The sequence below is a fragment of the Puntigrus tetrazona genome, chromosome 7 (assembly GCF_018831695.1).
Source record: "Puntigrus tetrazona isolate hp1 chromosome 7, ASM1883169v1, whole genome shotgun sequence".
Taxonomy (NCBI): Eukaryota; Metazoa; Chordata; class Actinopteri; order Cypriniformes; family Cyprinidae; genus Puntigrus; species Puntigrus tetrazona.
The window spans coordinates 38,631,903-38,653,327 of NC_056705.1; the positions used below are offsets into that span (position 1 = coordinate 38,631,903).

General features: G+C 36.5%; 1 protein-coding gene across 8 annotated transcripts in view; it reads right to left on the reverse strand.

Moving 5' to 3' along the window:
* Window positions 1–21,425, reverse strand: part of kcnip4a (potassium voltage-gated channel interacting protein 4a) — a 147,949-nt gene that overhangs the window by 58,649 nt on the left and 67,875 nt on the right. The window contains exon 1 of one of the 8 annotated variants that reach the window (XM_043244501.1): window positions 8,394–9,502. The exons of the other annotated variants lie outside the window; for them this stretch is intronic. Within the exon in view, the coding sequence (XP_043100436.1) occupies window positions 8,394–8,451 (58 nt within the window). The 5' untranslated portion in view covers window positions 8,452–9,502. Of the gene's footprint in view, window positions 1–8,393; window positions 9,503–21,425 lie in introns of those variants that run through there. 8 annotated transcript variants of the gene reach the window in all.

Here is a 21,425-nt window from a genome sequence, read left to right on the forward strand (position 1 = left end):
CAAAAAAAGGTACGGTGGCTTTAACTACTACGTACTTACATTTAAATTAATCATTAGGTACAATGCACTGATTGTGTATGTACATGTTTTTACATTGTACTTTTATTTTTTAAATACCTATATGTAATTAATTACATTTATAATTACACTGTTGATCCCTCCCTTACACCAGTGTAATTATACAACGGTGTAATTATAAATGTAATTACAAAAATTAATTACATGTAGGTATTTTAAAATAAAAATGCAATGTAAAAACATGTACATACACAATAAGTGCATTGTACCTAATGACTGATTTAAAAGTAAGGACGTAGTAGTTAAGGCCACCTGATATTAAGTGGGACCTAACTTCATAGCAGTTAAGGTCACTAAAAATTAAGAAAATGTAAAAACACAACTTACTCACTATAACCTAATGAACCCTAAAAAACTAAATTCAAAACAGACCCAATAAGTCTTCTTTTGTGTTCTGCAGAAGAAGGACAGTCATACAGGTTTGGAATGACATGAAGGTGAATAAACAATTTTTTATTTTGGGCTGAACTCTCTCTCTCTCTCAGTATTGTCTTGACGGATCGGGTGTGGCCGTAAACAGGATGTGATTACATCTTTTCCACTGGTCATCGTGGCTTGCAACATGTTAATTTGACCCTCGGCTGAAATGCTTGGCTGCATAACTCTGCGTGAATGTGGAGAGTCATGTATAGCTCCTAGCGACAGCTGCTCTCCCTGCGGTGGGCACGGAGTCGTGTTCCTTCTGTTTGCCCTGTTTATAAGTGTAAACACCAGAAGGGCCAGGACTGAAGTGGAGCCAGAAGCACATCGCACTCACTCCCCTGCAGACGACTAGAAAAACAAAATCAATTAGCAAACATGCTGAGAGAACAGCCAGTGTCTCCTGACGGCGCTGAGACAGGATCCTTCTGCAATGTGCCATCGCACACAAAACCACCCCGGTCTCATCAGTTTACTTTTTGTGCAACCCCAGTTTTGCGTGTCTTAGTGCATGTTTCAAAAAAATATGTCCACCGAGTGGCTCTAAAACACAGGTTCAATATGTAAACCCTAGCACATTTTTATTGCATCGGTATGTATAACGATGTTTCAGAATTAAAATATCCAGGAACTGTTGCTAAAAGTTAATGCTCTTTCATGTCGGAAATATGTCCTACACCAAATCCAACCCTAAGCGTACCCGATAGTGTTAGCAAAACTGATATAAACAGGCATTTGTTGACGCAACCGTGCCATTACAACTTCTTTTTACACAGAAAGGATTCAAACCAGAGCTCCTCGCTTCTCAGGTACATCTCTGTACTCCGCGATCTACCGAACAAACCTGCAGTCTGTGAAAACCCATAGATATGAAGCTGGATATGTGTGATGCTAACGTTCGAAAGCATCCGTTTTCAAATATCCCCTTGTTTTGAAGTCAAAGTAATTGTGTGAAAATTACACATTATCAATCAAAACGTAAATTTGTGCGAAGAGGATTTGTTTTCTGCCTGTAGCGTTCATTTCGTTTGGAGACTGCAGTGATATGTGCTTGTCGGTATGTATTTCGTGTCTAGCTAAAAAGCGCACCCAGGTATGTTTATGCCCTGAGACCAGGTAGTGCAAAACCTGTGCATTGATGAAGTAGGACTGTGTGCTCTTAGTGCACTTCAAAAGCACAAGTACATTTCCCCTAATGTATAGGGAGGGATGCTTTTGTCAAAGCGGCGCTGGTTAAATAGAAGCTCTCGTGACGGCGGACAGACAGGCTGCTTAATGAATGGCAAGCATTAGAGTGGGGCTGGAGTGGCTAGAAAACATTCTATTCAGTGTTTCTGAAAGCAAGCAGGCACAATCATCAAAGCCCTCTGGAAGCACACTTACGCCGGGACGCTGAGGACTGAAAAACTGAAAATCCTCACAAGTGGACACACACGTACGCACTCGACACACGCTCTTCATGTTATGAGTCACTCTCTTAGAAGAGCGCACACAAAAGCCTTTCTGAAACGCAATAGGCTGAAATATTAAAACTTTGCTTGGGAAAATGTCACAGGGGAATGCTGCCCTATTATTTAAAATGAAATGGTGAAAGAACGGTTAAAAAAGGAAATAATGGCTGATAAGGACGTTTCATCACTCATAGAATCAGCATGCAATAATTATGCAACAATAACGTCTAGGCTCTTAAGGTTTCAGAAAAGCATAAGAGAAGTTTGTTTAATGCTGCTTTATACTAAACAATGGAATGGATTGTTCTGCTTTAAAATGGTCAAGCACTCACAATCACGCTATAACAATGACTGGTTGACATCAGGAAAGGAACAAAAAAATTATTACAAAAAATGAGGTACAGGTGAAACATCTACTGAAATATAACTAAATATTTGACACTTAAATCTTGTTGGGTGAAAAATAAGAAGGTCCCACTTTATATTAGGTGGCCTTAACTACTAGTACTAACATTTAAATCAATCGTTTGGTATAATGAACTTATTTTGTACATACGTGTTTTAACATTGTATTTAAAAATACCTATATGTAATTACATCTGTAATTAATTTCTGTAATTACATTGTTGCACTGTTGACCCATCCCTTCTACCATAACTCAAGGTATAAGGGATGAACACAATATGAAAACATTGTACTTATTTTTTTTATGTAAGTACAGAGTAGTTAAGGCCACCTAATGTATAGTTGAACCAAAAAGCTTTTTAACTCTTTCCCCAACAGTATTATTTTTTTTAAAAAGTTGCCTGTCACTGCCAACACGTTTTTCTGCCAAATTTTAATTAATTTATTATTTTAATTAATTATATAATTTATTTATTATTTATCATTTATATAATGTATTTGTTTATTTTGCATCAACATGTTTTATAAAAAAACATTTTTAAACATTTTAAAAAAACATTTGTATATTAGTTATTGAACATTTGTAAGTTTTGTGAAGTGTAGTATATTTAAAATATATTTACATTAAAAGTAATATTGTATAAAAATACAGTTAAAATGACTGACTACTTTATATAAGCTTTAGTATATTTGTCAAAAGTTGTATATGTCACAGATCTTGCCTCTGTAGATTTTCACCACCGGAGGGCTACGTCAGATGAATCTTAGCTTAGGGACTTCATTTTCCGTCTACCCTGAAACTAGGACTAATTACCTGCCCAGGTGTTTCTCATTATCCCCTCTACTTAAGGGAGCCCGTGTTTATCGTGTTCTTATAGCATGACCGCACCAACTCTACCTGTTCCAACCCCCCGCACAAATCTCAACATGAGCCTGTCCAACACTAATCCTTGTTTATCTCTCCCAGACAAATATGATGGCTCTTCAACAAAATGTATTCATTAACCAACAAGCACAGATGATAGTCGTGTGTGCTTCATGAAAGCTGTGGAGTGAAAGCTCTGGACTGGGCAATGGCTTTCCTTCGTCGGTTCCAAGAGGTGTTACAACAACATTAGAACAATTCGTAGACCTCACAATTTGAATGGACAACTCCAAAACCCCACTATTTCCTGGTCGGATAAACAGAAACCTGTCGATAGAAATGCCTGAACCCTCTCACCAGAATCACCTCGACCTGTCCCAAAGCGAAGAATCCGAGCCTTTCAGACCTACGTGCCAAACATCAAGATCTCGCTCTAGCATCCAGTAAAAAAATAAAGCAACTCAACCACCTCCACATTGAGCCAGTTACTGTGCAATCGATCTCCTTCCAGGAACTGTTCCTATGAGAGGAAGTATTTTCCCACTGTCACAACTCAAGTCTGAAGCTATGAAATGATACATTGATGAGAAATTATTTAAGGGATTTATTAGACCCTTGACCTTCCCCGCTTCAGTGGGATTCTTCTTCATTAAAAAGAAGGACGAAGGTCTACGCCCCTGCATAGATTACTGAAGTCTCAACAATGTCACTGTGAAATTTCACTATCCCCTACCTTACTTCCTGCGCACTGGTACAGTTTCGCACAATTAAATAGTTCACCAAACTGGACCTTGGCAACGCCTATAATCTGATTCGAATCAGAGAGGGCACTATGAATATCTTGTGATGCCGTTCGGGATTGCTAACAGTCCTTCAGTATTCCAGGGATTCTTCAACAAAGTATTTTGGGACATGCTTTACCAGAGCATCATTGCCTACACTGACGATATTCTGATACCTCTGAAGCCAATGTGCAGCATGTGAGAGCAGTGCTCCAATGCCTCATAGATAACCAGTTATACGCCAAAATTCAGAAGTGTGAGCGTCATCAAACCCGAGTCGACTTTCTAGGCTATGTCAACAGTGCTGAGGGAGTAACCATAGATTATAATAAAGTGCAGGTGGTAGTCAACTAGCCACAACCCACCAACATAAAATAATTACAAAGCTTCCTGGGTTTCTCCAATTTCCAGCGATTTTTCTCAAAACTTTAGCAGTACAGCAGCCCCCTCATGTCACCGTTAGTAAGGTAAACAGCCTCTGAATCAGTCTCCTTTCAGCATCACAGCCTTTGAACAACTCAAAGAAAAATTCACAACAGCTCCAAACCTGTATCACTCAGATCCAGAACAGAAATTTGTGGTCGAAGTGGATGCTTTAAAGTTGCATATCGGCTCAAAGAACAGCAAGGCGAGAGCTCGGCCCAGACAGAGCAATCCGCCAGTTCTTTTACAGATGATCTAGTACGTCCTTCTTCCCTCATTCTTGCCCTGGTGCAATGGGATATCGTGACAGAGATCTCTGAAGTGCAGAGGATAGATCCATCACCGCCTGCATATCCTCCGGATCGCACGTATGTACCACAAGCCCTTGGCATACGAGTACTGCAATGGGTACATAACTCGCAAAGTGCTGGGCACCCCGTGATTACTGCCACCATTCAGCTCGCATCCCAAATCTTCTGGTGGTCCACAATTCAAACAGATGTTATCACCTGTGTGCAACAATGCATCCTATGCAATATTTCCAAATCATCTGATTAAAAGCCAGCTGGGTTGCTTCAATCACTACCCATTCCACAGTGTCCCAGGTCGCACACTGCTATTGACTTTGTCACAGATCTGACGGTGACCGAACGGTTCTCCAAGGCCTGCTGATTCATCCCCCTTGCCAAGCCCTCCACTGCCTTTGAAACCACGGAGGGCTTAATTGAACAAATCTTTCAGTTTTGTGGTCTGCCTGAAGATATTGTCTCAGACCGTGGGCCCAATTCACTTCTAGAGTCTGGCAGGTTTTCTGTGCTCAACATAAGATCAGTGTCAGGAGCCACTTCAGGAGCCTCTATCACAGATCGCGACAGATCACCTAAATATTAGCTTACAGACTTAATTTCCGATCTATCCTAGATCTAGGACAGATTACCTGGCCAGGTGTTTCTCAGCACTTAAATGGCCTTTTATGTAATTATTGCTATATTATCTTTTTTTACGCATTTAAAACGGTTCAGAGTGTGTATTTTTCACCAGGACATAATTTACATCTGAGCTATTACGTATTTTTCATTTGTGCAACTCTTTGAGGTATATTGTATGTGTCTCTTTAAAGACAATAACATGGTATCATGTCCAAAAACACGGTGGTAACCTTTAGTATTTTGTTGTTAGTGTAATAAATCATCCTTGCAGCATTCTCCTCTAGCATCCGAATGTCTCCACAATAACAAGCTACACACAGTTCAAATAAACTTGGTCCAAACAGACTGCTGAGCTCCCAGTGTGGGAATCTGGGTTCCTCTGATTTCTGCTTACAATGCACAAAAACTGTCTTCTTTATGATATATTGCCTAGGAGAAGGACCGGGGCTGCCCATTCATTTTATTCCCAACCTGTTCCACAAACCATCTATAAAATATAGGTTGGGAATGAGACACTAAATATAACTTTCTCTATAGATATAGCTGTTGCGAAGTTCCCAAAGCTGGAGAGAAGAGAACTTGCTTATTTAAGCAGTAGTCTCCTTTGGAAACAATAATCAGTTTAATGCTGTGACGACACTGTGTTATGTTCAGTTACTTACATTTTCATCACAGCTAGTACAGATATTGTCCTGTTGAGACTTGGGTTGAAATCTGTATTTCTATTATGATATAAAGCAGAAAAATGAAGCCAAAAGTCATCTTACAGATCTGCAAAATATACAGAAAAACAACATGGTGGGTTTTTAAAGATTTAGTTTAAGCAGAAAATCAGAATAGCATTAAATAGTTTTATCTGGACATGCAAATGAACAGAATAGAATAATAAAAGTTTAAATTAAACACGTTTAGATTAAATGCTGTGGTATATTATACAAAAAAAAATCTAACTTCTGAAGATTTAAATAACGTTTCAATAATGATTTTTATAAAACATCTTTGTTTTATTACTTTTATTTCTAAAAATGCACAAATACAAAAATTGCTAGTGAAATAATTTTCAACCAGAAGCTAATTGAATTTCTGAAATAATTACACATAATTATTTACATCATCAACAACAACAACAACAATAATAATAATAATAATAATAATAATAATAATAATAAAAATATATATTCAATTAGGCATTCATTTTTGGGGTAGGAAATCTGACAGTATTTTAAAACATACCTTTGGTAGTCTTTTATTTATTTACTTGGAAAAAAAGTTTTTACAGTGTACAGTATTGAGTAGAAATGTATCTGAATAAAAGTGACCAGCAATTGCTTGAGTCAGTACAGTGAGTCCCTATGACATAAAAATGTTATACACCGGTGTATTCTCTCTCTGTCTATGATGATGAAACGTTACAATACAGTTACGCAAAGACAAATAAGTTCCCAGTACACATAAACACACAGTTTAAGGTTAGAGATATTAAATAAAACCAGAGGTCTTCCTCTGACTCAACAACAGGGACGCAGTAAATAAGCTAATCAAGACATTCTGGAAACTTGGCTGGGATAGCAGCTATTTTCTCCCACTTCTCGACTTTACGTAATATATGTAATGTATTCCACATTATGCAAATGTACGAGTGACTAACCTTAATCATCAGAGGCATGAACCAGATATGAGAGAGCTCCAGACAGCAGACAGTGTGTGTAAAGAAAAAAAAATGCATCAGATTTCAAAACAATAAAAGGCTAAAAGACGAAATCACAGCACACGGCCCTAAACTCCTGAAATGAGAGCACAGTGCATGAAGGAGTGTGTGCTGTCAGATTTATGTGGATTATCTGGAAGGTGAATGAGATTTAATTTCACAGCTTGATGGCCTGGCAGATATTCCATAAAGAGTTCCTATAAAATCAGGCACCACATCACTAATGGTCCATTCACTAAGTTAATACTGAGAGCGTTTGCCCTCATCCCTCAGAGACGGAAGTTTGAAGGAGCTTTTATATGTCTGAAAAATAAAAGAATATTTATATATTTTTTAGAAAAACATTTCAATTTGCCATTTCTTCGTAAAAAACAAACAAACAAGCGATTTCTGAGTGAAAACCATTTAAAATTATATGCTTTTTTTTCAATTTAATCTGCAGAAATTGTTATTTTCACAGCTATTGTGATTTGTTTATTCACAACTTTTCTTTCCCGCAAGGAATCCTCTGTATTTCTTGGTAAAAGCCCCTTGTACAGCATTTCTGAGAAACTCTCCCTTTGGAGCTCTTTGGCCACATAATAAAAAAGCATAAAACCATGAATCATCGCTCCGTGGTGCTGTACGCGTTTCTCAAGGCAAAAGACAAAAACACCAGAGGAAGAAGATATTATATATATATATAATATTTAAAAAAAATTTAAAAAACGAATTTAAGTCAATGCATTTGTTTGTTACATCAGCATGAAAATCTCTACACAGTAAAAATAAATAAATAAAATAAAGATTAGTATTAAAAATCTAAATAGTCATTAAGCACAAATTAATGTATTTTTATGCATGACCATATTCTAGATCCCTCAATCCACACCATACCTAAATTTACCAACTACCTTACAAACTATTAATTAACAGCAAATTAGTTTATCGAGGCAAAAGTCGTAGTTAATAGTGAATATCATTTCCCAAGCTGAAGTGCGACCTTTGAACGGAGTACGTTTGCTTAAAAATAATATCATTAACGTAATAAACATTTATTGAACAGCGAGGTGCGAGCGCCACAAGTGCGAGTAAAACCTGATGATCATGTGCAGCATGATTGGAGACGGATCCAAAAAAACATCTTAAGCCAGAATCATCAGCTATGTTTAGCATATTTCAAATCCTTAAAACTCTCTCCATTTCCAGGTTCAGACACTATTTTGGATCCCTTCTGGACTCCCCTTTACAGTGTATTTGCGTCTAATAAAACAATGCACAATGTAATGTCCTCTAGTCTTTACAGCTTCTCTGAGTCACTGTCACGTAACCAAAGCGCTCTTTGCAGCCTACCTGCCCTTTTTCTCCTTTGTTTGGTTTGCAGAGAAAATATGACCATCAAAGCGCCCATCTCTCGCCCTCGATCTCAGCGGCTCTCGGGGGGTGTTTCTCTTCGGAGTTCTCCTGGAGCAACTGTGGCTCTCCTCAAGTGCACTTTGAGTCCGGCTTTATTCTTCGCTCGCGGGCGTGAAGATCTCCGGGATTTCGTCTCACCAGCTTTGATTCTGATCTCGAACCAGTGCCTCCCGGCTGCTCCACTTTGGCACAGTTGAAGAGCAGTTTAATTGAGCTCCCTGCGTTCTCGTCGTACGCTCGGCTCCGTGCCCCCACTCTTTCAACAGATACTTCTTCTCAGGAATCGAGGAAGAGGAGGGAGGGAGCGGAGAAAAGAGGAGGAGGGGAAAAGGGCACGGTGCAAAGAGAGCGCGCCGTTTGTCGACTCTGACTTCGGTTCTCTGGCTGCTTTTAATTCAAGTGCAGCAATCACGCCGGAGCCGGCGCTCATTAAAACGACTGAGATTAATGCATAATAATACGTCTACTTCAACCCAGCAGTTCTCAACGGCGCACACCCTTTATTTAAACCGATATTTCTCCTGTGAGAAATGCAGAAAAGCTCTTTTAAAGTGCCGGTGTGGTGACTGGAAAATTGGTGGGCTGCCGCAAAACTGAAGCGACTTCTCCGGAAAAACATATTAATCGTGTTTTTCGGAGATCGCGGCACGTAAACAACAATTTGATCTTAATCAGACGGGAGTATTGGCGTGGTAATTGCTATCCCGCGATCGCAAGAGGTGTAATTTAAGAGCGGTGTGCATCTGAGAGTCCACTTAATCATGGATCCAGGAGGAGGCGGTGACACATGGGGTTTTCTCAGAAAGTATCGCTCTGTGAAGTTAGCACCGACTTCCATGGAAACTCGAACCGGGGGCTTGAGGGCGGAGAGAAAGCATCACGAAAATGCATTATAAGATGCATGGGAACATGATTATTTTTTTCGTTTTCACTGAAAGCCTAGTGCTTCCAGTGGAAAAAAATTAGCAGAAGCAGGCAGAAATGATTGCCCATGAATGCGTGGGTGTGCAAATTGCAAACGTAAAGAGCCTTCGCTTTGAGACACGGTTCAAGCTGTTTCCAACTCATTCTTGCAGTTGACAGATGACGGCTAATTTCTGTCAAAAGGAAATGTGCTACGTACATTTGAATCGCTCAAACATTGCTCATTTCCTTTTCTGTAAAGTACTTTGACATTTCATATCAGCTGGGATTGTTGAGGGTTTTTTTTTTTTGTTCTATTTTCAACGGACATCAAGTGGTGACCAAACCAGTACAAAAATGGTTTATTTTTTTAAGTAAACATAGTAAAAAATAATAATAAAATAATGGTTATTAAGATATTGTAATTGTAAAAAATTATGCATATTGTAAAAATAAATAAATAGATAAATAAGAAAAACAAACAATGATTTCTTGAGTGTTTTGCATATATATATATATATATATATATATATATATATATATATATATATATATATATAAACATTTATTTATTATATTTATATTAGATATATAGGTACAAAAATATATTTTGTTTTTATAATAAAAACAAAAATAGTTTTTTAAGTTGCACAGGTTAAGAACAAAGCAAGATTGGTAAGACTGAATTTTTTTTTTAAGATTTATCACAAATGAATGTGTTTAATGTGACCTTGTAGAATTTTCTCGTCATAGTTTTGTTCGTGTTTTTGGAGGACGAGGGCATGTCTCACAAGCTGTTTATGTTGGCATCGCCTAATTTGGCTCCAAATGCCACAACGCTTGTTGCTTTTGACGCCAACGAATAAAAAACACGGGAAGCATTTTCTCCTCCTTTTTACTTTGCCATATACTATGCACGCTCACATGGTTAGCAAGCACCATTTTCTCAAAGCAGACCCAGGGTGCGTTTTGGGTCACGACCCACCAGCTGAAATTCATTGGTTTACGCGATTAAAACATTTGAGTATTCTTCGGTGGCCATCGCAGGCGATGAAAGTGTCACAAAAGTTCATACGAAGCTCCATCGCAAGCTTTTTCCAGCACGCCGCGCTTCACCTGGAGCAGCTGGAGAGTCGCGCACATACACGGATACGCTCGAATCACCCAACTCTTCCACCCACACCTCCGCTCATCCACGAACCCCGCGACCCTCCGCCAATTCACCACAAAGAAGCGTCATCAAAGGCCAATTTTCTCAGCGTGTCAATGGCCACTTTAGTGAGCTCAGTGTGCGGAAATGATCTCGAGGTCCCTGCAAAACCGAATGGAGGCAGACAGAGGCGTCTCTCTCCCCCTGCTCTCTTTCAACTTCTCTCAGACGCCGTATGTATGAAATTGGTTTGTGTGAAATGTTTTTCCGTAAAGATGTGTACAGTAACTTTTCCTGATGCAGGGGAAAAAAGCTCGAAAAAAGTCTAGGGGAAGCGAGCATTTAATAACCTTCATTCCGCAGGTTGACCTTTTGAATAGATTCCTGTAGTCCTAAAGCTCTAAAGCTACCTAAATAAACATTCATTTCAAAATCATAACATCTACATTCATTTGTTTTATTGCAGTCATATAATTTGGCATCACTTAAAAATGTTCCACTGTTACGGAAATTAGCTTTCACGCAGCGTTGAATGAAAACGCCCTGCAAAGTTTTCAATCTGAAAGCGCACCGTGCATAAAGTTGGTGATTCTCAAATGAAAGAGTCGACTCAAATGATCAATTTTTAAAACGAACGCCAAGTTCGTCTTTTCATGTTGGTCTGAATGAAAATGTTAGTTTATTCTTCACCGCTAGGTGCCGCTTTTGGAGTGTTGGCAATGAGCTCACAAACGCTGCTTTATCAGACATTACAGGTGCGATGAGATGAAAATGAGACCAGATTAGCATCACGCAAAGAATCGCTGAACAAATTGTTTGGGAGCCATTGAGCAAATAAGTGTTTTTGACGTTGCATGCATGTCAACCTCATGTTGGGGATTTCTAAAACCAAAATATGAACCTTTCGAAACCCATAATATCGACAATTTAAGCTAAATTCATTAATTTATTATCAAAACAAATGTTTATGAGATAAATGGGTTTCTTTAGTAATTGCTGCAGGTTTCTACTTTTTAAAGTGTATGCAATCCATTGTGTAGATTCTGTGAGGTGGGTTGTTTTTTCTTCAAGTAACTAAAGTCAACTAAATTGTGCTCAACAAGCTGAATGACTAATACTAAGAATATTGGAGTTTATTAACTTATACGGCAAGGGACAGAAGTTTTTCAGCACCATGGACAGGGACCACGGGTTGGTTAGTCTCACCGAAAGACGTTTATCTGCATGTATCTGCATCCAAGGTGGATGCCATATTTTCTCTCACACTTTACTTTGGAGCGCACTTCTCATTAACTATGACTATTGCTTCAAATAACTTTTTTTTTGCTGCTTAACAGTTAGTAAGGTTTCTGTTGAATGTCGGTGGATTAAGAAAGAGACAGTACGTGCTCTCTAAGTACCAATAAACAGCCATGTATGCAAGTAATATGCCCACTATTGAGCAACTACTTAATAGTGTAGACTGGTTTCAAAACTCAACTGTTACCAATGCTTCATGAATGAAAACGTAGCTGTGAGGGATACAGTCTGTGAAGTGAGAAGAGCTGGGACACTCTTTTTATCACTATGTTTGCTGTCGCTGTTTGCAACGTTTTAATTGCAAAGAAATTAGCAGCGGCCCTTCGCACGTAATGGTTTGTGTGAATTGTTAACTTTCTTAACAAATGTTCAGATTTTGTTTCCTAACGAATAAACCATGTTTAGATATTTCGAATATATACTGGATAGAATATCAACCAGCACCAAAGCACACAGCTCTAAGACTCAGTGGGGGAAATAATAGTATTAAAAACGATATTCACGATATATCATCATTGCTATTTTGCCAAAACATAAAATGAAAAAAACTGAATGCTGAAATGATTTAGTTCCCTCTTCATCTTAGGTGACCATTCGGTACAATGTACTTTTTATGTACGTAAATGTGCATTGAAGTGACCTTTAAATGAATTGCATTTAATTAACACTATTAACTTTACTCCTAACTGACTCTTACCATTATAACACAACTCTAACGCTTAACCCTATACTTAACTATGCTTCAATCTCATTAGCACTAAATGCGAGCATTTTCCAGAAATACATGCATGCATTTAATGTCGGTATATAGTAGTTAAAACCACGTAATAATAAGTGAACATATCATTATTAACTTCATTTTGGCAAGGAATTTATCTAACAGTTGAATGGAATTAAAAAATACAAATATCCCAGTATGACCACACAGTGGCAGTACGAGACAAGACAGAATATTTGAGAACATCCGTTGAGTATCCCATAACTATAACTACAATACATCACTATCATAGACTGGCCAGTTAACATCAGTCTTTGTCTTTAGCCAGGAATATTATTTCAAACATCCTACGAGAGTCCGAAATGCAAGCGCACATCACAATTGCATTAAAACGAAAAACCCTGTGAGAATTGTTTGGATTTAGTGTAAATAAGCTGAAGAGTCTAAGACTGGATCATCATTGCAGCATTGCATTCTTTTTAAATGATTGCAATTCAACTCAAATTGATCGACAACGTATAATTTGGTAAATATATGACTAAAAGGTAAGACGAAAGGGTCTGATTATACTGTAAATCATTTTTTAAAATCACAGGCTATATATAAATCTAAGAATAGATATATAAATATCAGTCGCCCTATATCTTCCAATAATGTTATATTGTAATATAGCGTTTAAATGCTTAGTTTTACGATAAAATCTCTGTAGTTTTTATTGGGAGGGGTCAAAACATACATCCTCCTTATCCGCCTTATGATCATATCTGATACTCACATTTTAACATTCAATTATTTTCGATAATCAAGTTAGGTTGAGCCCTTCAAGTGTTGAAATGCTACTGCGAGGCTCAAGAGGGCGGTCTTGTTACACAAATATAAGCCTTTTTCTCCACCTGTTTTTTTTTTTCTTGATTTAAACTGTTTATACCTACTGTACACATTTTTACATAAAACAGTACATTCACATATTAGAAAACAATTACAGAAATTGCTGAAAATATTTCCCTTCACTACCTTTGGCACGAAAGACATCTTTTACAATATCTTTCATACGATACTAGTATAAAAATGGATGGTTCGGATTACGAAAAATGCCAGAATGAGTATGAAAAACAAAAAGCGCAGGCTTGCTACATCACCTGATGTGTCTGAATCTGAGCCTAGCAGTTCAGAGATGAACCTACAGCGAAACGCACAAAGACAGCCTTGCCCTCAGGATGAACAGAAAAGCTCTGAGCTGACTGGCAGGCTGGCTGGGGTGTGTGTGTGTGTGTGTGTGTGTGTGTGTGTGTGTGTGTGTGTGAATGAACTGGCATTGCTGGTGTTGGAGCTGCGCTAGCATTAACTGCCAACTGCTCTCAGCAGCAGGTGCCCTGGCCAGCAGACTCTGTTATGCCATCACACACATGCCTCTTTGGCTAATGAGAATAATGACCTGCTGTTTCTAATTACAGCCAAATTAAGACGGTGGCCTTCAAAGGACACATTTGAGGGATCTTAGATGCTCGGAAGCAGGTGCCTTTCGCTTTGCTTCACAACTGCTTCCAGTACAGCTTAAAGGCTGTTCAACTTAACTAAAAACTACCCTTGTGCTGTCACACAATTAATTGCATCATTAAAGTTTGCGTGTATATTTATTATGCATATGTAAACACACAGACAGAATATTTACATGTATTTAAATGTGTATATTCGTCTAATTTATATCATGTATAAATATATGCAATATATAACGGAATATTTTTTTTCTTATACTTGCATATGTGTGTGTATATATATATATATATATATATATATATATATATATATATATATATATATACCCAATGAACAATTAATCCCGATGAATCGTTTGACAGCACTAGAAAAAAACTAAAGTAACTGTTACTGAATGTAACTTGTGTGTTTAAAATTTGTCTGTGCATATAGTATTAATGAAACAAAAAGCCACTTAAGCGTACTTAAAGATCAACTTAAGTGCCCTTTTTATGACATTTTTAAAAAAGTGCACTTTATAATGATGTAAAACCTGAATATGTAGCTGAATATAATTGCTATGTGAAGAAGAAGTACACGGTAGCACGGTGTTAAATAGACACTTAAGTGCAAAAGAATGTTTTTTGACCCAGGTAGGGCTTAATTACATCTACAAAAGTACAAAAGCTTTTCAAAAGGTACATGTTTGCACCTAAACAGTCGATTTTGGTTCCTTAAAGGTACATATTTGTACTTATTTGAACCTAATAGGTACAAAATCGTACCTTTTTGAAAAAAGTACCGCCCCGGTGACAGCTTTTGTACCTTTATTTCTGAGATTGCAGTATATATGCACTTTCATAATTACTTCTACTGTCTTTAAAAATCATTGCACTGAACAACCAACAACTAATATTTTAATTAAAATATATTTTAATTATCATTTGTATTAAAACTTGCATATCATGCATTTACACAAATTTATAATTACACAAAAGATGAAGAAAACATTACATTAAAGCGTATCCCAATGCTACATGTATTTAAAATAGCTGGGCATCAGGTTTGTTTACCTTAAAAGCAGGTAATAAGTAAATAGCACTTGTGATTTAGAGGCAGCCGCTGAATAAATGTGGCACTGCATGATTAATTGATGGAGTGATTCATGTAGATGTTGTTTGTAGAGGAGGCGTCTGCTGCGCAGCGAGAGCACCTGCAGCCCCAGTAGACCGTCTGACGCAGCTCCGCCGTGAGGACCGCCGGAGGGCCTCTTGCTGCAGGTGCTCAGGAAGCTCTCAGCGAGACACATTTGGACATCTGTCCCGCTTTACAACTAGGAAACGAAATGCCTCCAAACAGCAGACCGCCTCAACGTACCGTAAATCATTTGTGCAGTCAGGTTTTGGCTAGACGACTGCAGATATAAAGCATGACATTTTTGACAGGGCCTTCTTATACGATCTGTCATGATGTGTTTTAACATAACCATTCGTGAAAAGAAGTGCCACTGTACTGTATGTGCACAACAGTTAATGACTTTTAATCAAACAGATGGTGAACACTATTAAACACATAATTACATTTTTAAAAATGTAAACCTGTGATAGCAGTTAAACGTTTTACTCTATTCTTTTTATGAATATTTTGTCATGTTTTAAAGTATGCTTATTTTGATGTTGACTAACGTACTAAAGCACATATAAAGTACTTAGGATTTCAACCAGTATATCTCAATATTACTAAATTGCAATATTAATAAATTGCAACTTTATCATTACAATGCTGGAAATATTTTTGTTTTTTCTTTAATTTACAGGGTTCTTTCTCAGACTTTCTATAATCGAAGATATGAAGCTGGATATGTGTGATGCTATTTAATATATCAAATACATCAATATTTTATATATATAATAATAGTATCTCTACTTCTTTATTGCTTCACATTTTCTGAATTCCAAACATGGATGGAAGTATATCCAACTATATCCAAGACATCCGCAAGATATAAAACTCTTTCATTGTCTTATAATATGCATTTATTTTAACTTTGCTCAAAAACTCCCAAACGATTCCCTCAACGATTCTTTTTTTTTTTTTTTTCAAATCAGATCGGTCTCATTTTTATCTGATCACTCCTGTAATGCGTGATAAAGTTTGCGAGCTCAGTGCTGCTTTGTGTACAGCGTTGCTGGGGAAACCGCTATTTTTACCACTTTAAAGCATCACCTAGTGGTAAAGAATGAATCTGCATTTTCATTCAGACCAACGTAAAAAAACAACAACAAATGAATGGGCAATATGTAATATATACACGGCAATATATATAATTCAAGTTGACATTAACATAAAATGACTTCGATTTTACAAAACGATCATTTCAATGATTTATAGTTGACTTTTGAGAGACAGTAACTTCATACATGGAGCACTTTCAGATTTAAAACTTCGCAGGATGTGTTTAAATGACACAGTGATGAAAACGCATTTTGAAAAATCCATAATAAGGCCGCTTTAAAGACCACGGTGTTATTTATATTCTAATATAGTATTTCTGATTTTTAATTAAATTTTTGTTTTATTTTTATATTAGTAATTTCAGTATGTCAAACTTATTTTCAGTTATTCGCCAAGGTGAGTTATTTCTTTCTTCTTAATATTAATATATTATTATTATTATTATTATTATTATTATTATTAATAATAATAACAGCATTATTATTATTATTAACAGCATTAACAATATTAATATTATTATTATTATTATTATTATTATTATTATTATTAATAATAATACTACATTTATTATTATTATTATATTATTATTATTATTATTATTATAATAATAATAATAATACATATGTTATTATTATTATTATTATTATTATTATTATTATTATTATTATTAATATTACCATTGTTATTTATAGTTAATTTTAGCTTTACTTTGGTTAAAAAAAGTTAACTGACAGCATCAGCACCGCATCCTTCTAGATTTTGCTAAGGTTTGGACTCAAGGTCTTCGGCTAAAACCAAATTAAGAGTCGAACATGTTTATATTTATGTAGTTCTCTTAAGCAGCTGATATTAAGTAAATGATCCACAGCGATGTTAACTCGGGACTCAATTTAGTGTTATCGCACAGGCTCGCTCGTTTCCCTTCAATCCAGTTTTATTGAGTTATTTGTTCAAGACTAATAAAACCGTGCGACCAAGCGTTCAGAGCATCGGCTCTCATACTATACGGTGAATCCATGGCCGACATCAATGGCCTACAGATTAATTGTATCCCTCCAGACGGCTTCATCCGTCACCGCACGACTTCACGAAGTATGTTGCTTTATTGTACGGCACCAGCTCGTGTTTTTTCAATCCGCTGGCTCTTGCAGATGCGAGCCGTCACAAAGCAAAGCCGTGCTGATACTGAGACTGCGAGAGAGAGAGAGAGAGAGTCTGGTCACTCGAGAGGTGGTCAAACGCTTTAAGCTTTAACCTAAAGACAGACACTAAATACTCCCAGCAGCCGCAGCCGAGCCGCTCTCAGGAAAATTAGCACAAATTTCACAGGTACATTCAGACCTGACGGGCTACAGTAAGTGTTTACCTATTTATAGCACGCCGCAATTCAAGCACGCCCGGGAAACCCTTTCTTCTGGATAGAACTTACTGATTGAAACCAACACTCCCGCCTGTAGCTCAACCCTGTAACGGAGCACTTAGCGTGCGTATGCTAGCCGGCTCTTTTTACACGTCGGCGCTGCGCCCAGGTAACGCCGCTGCCGCGCAAATGAAGTATCAAACCGACTGGTGTGAGGAAGATTTTGGCGTGATGAGCGCTGGGGTTGCTTTAGGAAGCGGACTCTTCATCTGTAAAAATGTCTTCAGCTGAGCTTGAAATGTTACCGATCTGTCACACCTTAGTAACTTTTGTCATCTGGCACACAGTGTAACCGGAAGTGCTGTGTTTGGAAACATGCAATGGAATTTTTCTCAAATATTTATTATTATTATTATTATTATTATTATTATTATTATTATTATTATTATTATTATTATTATTATTATTATTATTATTATTAATAATATTTATTAATTATTATTATTATTATTATTATTATTATTATTATTATTATAATATTAATAATAATAATAATAATAATAATAATAATAATTATTATTATTATTATTAAAAATTATTATTATTATTATTAATTATATTAATTATAATTAATAAATAATAATAATGATGATGATGATGATAATAATAATAATGTACTTTAAATACAAATTTTATTATTATAAGCATGGTATTTTAACAAGTGACTAAATGTGTTAAAAGTATGTTGCATAATTCTAGTCTGCGCTGTGTATTTAAATAGTTGTAAATTAATAATAATTTTATTAAAAGTATATTGCATACTTCTATATAAGTTTTTAATGATGATGATAATAATAATTGTATTAAAAGTATATTGTATATTTCTATATAAAATGCCCTGTGTTTAGTTGATTTTAATAATAATTATAATTATTATTATGTTTTTTTATTATGTATTAATATTTATTATGTATTATTGTTACTGGCATTATTACTAGTACTGCTGTTGTCGTTATATTAAAATGATATTAATTATAATTAATTAGCAAACAACAACCCCAACAGTTATAACGATGATCGTGACGAATTTTTATTATCATGAATAGCGTGGTGTTTTAGCAATTTTGTTATCCACAGTATTCTTTGGGATGACTTGGCTGTTCATATCAACAATGCTGTTGTCACTATTATGTTTACATTATTATTTTTGCATTAGAAAAGAATTAGAACAAACACACAGTAAAAAGCAAGCGAATAAAAGAGGATGAATGTGTTTTTTATGTTGAAAGGAGAAATGTTTGCATGTTTTACATGCGCTGCGAAGGCTGCAAACACAAACACAACATCATAGTAAGAAAGTAAACGGGGTCAGTCCTTTGGGAATCCCATCAAGGACTAAAGAAGAAGTAAGAAAGCCTGTCAGACATAACAACGGCACTCAAGGGGGCTGCGAGTCAGCAAAGAGCCATATATCGATGCGGTAAAGCAGCTGATCTTCACGCAAATATGCACAAACAAAAATATGTCATATCAACTAATTGAACTAATTGAACTAATCAACTTATGAAAACATATGGCGTGTTCTCTCTCTCTTGTCCAATCGAGCTCCATCCATGTGCCTCGTATGCCTACTTATTTACCCATTCACGGATCTATTTCAGTGGCCTGTTCATCCAATCCGTCGCCTAATTACACACAAACCTCTACTGTACTCGTTTACGGATGCTAAATGAATCATACGGCACTGTCCGCGCAGTCTGTGTCCTGTCCTTCTTCGCGGGACACGCTGGAAAGACTAATTCATTTACAAGCGTGCGTGATGGACGCGTCGACACATTCTGATGATTAATGGCGCAAGCCGCTCTGCAGAAAGCGCGTGGCTGTTGTTATCGGCACTAATAACGCTGCGTCCGGCGAATGCATGCGGCGCACGCGGGCCTCTGATGACGGACAGTAAAGTCGCCGGATTACGAAATGAGGACGGCTGCGTATCTAAAGCCGGCCATGAATTAATCATGAGGCTAACCTGACTGGCAGAAATGCATACCTGAATTATGCATCGAGCTTATTAATATTGATTTCCAAGCGATGCCGTTTCGTTTTATCACCCGGTACGGGTGAATCAGTCAACTTTACACGTGTTCCAACATTTTAGTGGGGGAGTGAGATCATGTTTTTGGCTTTTTGATAAGGAGATTGGGGGTAGCACCGTGTGTGTGTGTGTGTGTATGACGTCAGAGTCAACAGGTCAATCATATATATATATATATATATATATATATATATATATATATATATATATATATATATATATATATATATGTTCTTCAAGCAGCTGTGGACTCATTATTATGAGGTTATGGGTTTGTCAGCGACAGCATTTATTAAACCTGAAGAAAAATCTGCAGTATTTTAGCAAAAATAAAAAAAAATAAATAAAAATAATAATATACTTTATGTAATTATGTAAAAAATATATATTTATTTATATTTTTATATTTAGCTTTCATATGTTTAGTGTCAGTAATTTTTGTATTTTGATTTAAATGTATTTTATTTAGTCCCGAATGAATTAAGGTACTTTTTAATATAATATTTTTATTTAATATTTTTTTTTTTTTAGCGACTTTTAACAAAAGCATACTGCATTCACTGAAAAAAAAATCATAGTTAGTGATAAAGTATAAAAATTAATAATGATTCTTATTTTTTTAATCGCCAAGGCGACATTTCTAATTTTTTAATAATCTAATAAATATTATTTCACTTAACCAAATGTGTATATGTGTGTGATTTTTAATAGTTTTGGTTAACAGATTATAAAATCAAAACAGTTAAATGAATAAAATGAACAATAACTTAAAAAAGCCATAACTTTTGGTAACAAAGACTTTTCTGATTGGCGGAATTCTCTTCTGAATGGCATTTCACTGGGAATTTTAATATTTAAGAAGCTAATTTCATTCATTTTAATATTAAGCTGAAATTTATTGTCGTAAAACCAGATGAAAAGCTACTTGGTTTGTTCTACAGCACAGCGACCCCGAGGGAAAAGCCTTCCAGGAATGATAAATGCAGCGCCGGAGTTGAGTTTACTGGCTCTTTAAATCTTGATCTCTCCGGACCTTGAGTGATAAGCATTGTAATATTTCTTGCCGCTGTTCAATGGAAGTCTTACAGCTGGAGGCCTTGGGTCTGCAGTGATGTGAAAATAAGAGCTGAGGAAACATTCAGGGTGTTAAGAGGGAGTTAAAGGCAGCTAAAAGTGCCACATGCTAGGCAATAATAAATGACTTGACCTCTGCACTGTACAAAACAGATTCTGCCTCTTCAGGTCCTTATTTAATCCTATATAATTAAAGCAATGACCACAGCTCATGAATTATTCATTCGGCTTATTTATAGTGTCTTATTTGCAAGTTACGCAGCCTCTAAATAATTCAAGACGTACGCATACACAGGATCGTCCATTTCTCTGAAGGCTAAAGACGCCTAGGTGGGTTACGGAGCAGTAAGATGCAGGTCAGATGGGAAGTGACTGGAATTGGCTCCCATGGGCCGTTCTGTTGACCGGGATCGATTCCAGATCAATGACTTCATTTCCTCCTTCCGTGGATCAGGAGCTGGACTAGAACGGGGGGTTAAGAACGCCAACTCTTGAGAGTTGGAGAACCGATCCTAAATAAGCGTCTGGAATTCACTGGAAGCGCTCACTACGGCAAGCATCACCAAGCATGAGGAAAACGATTTGCGAGAAAAATGTAATTGCAAAAATTAAAAAAAAATTAAAAAAGTAATACGTAATTTAAAAAAAAAAGTTTTGCAAAT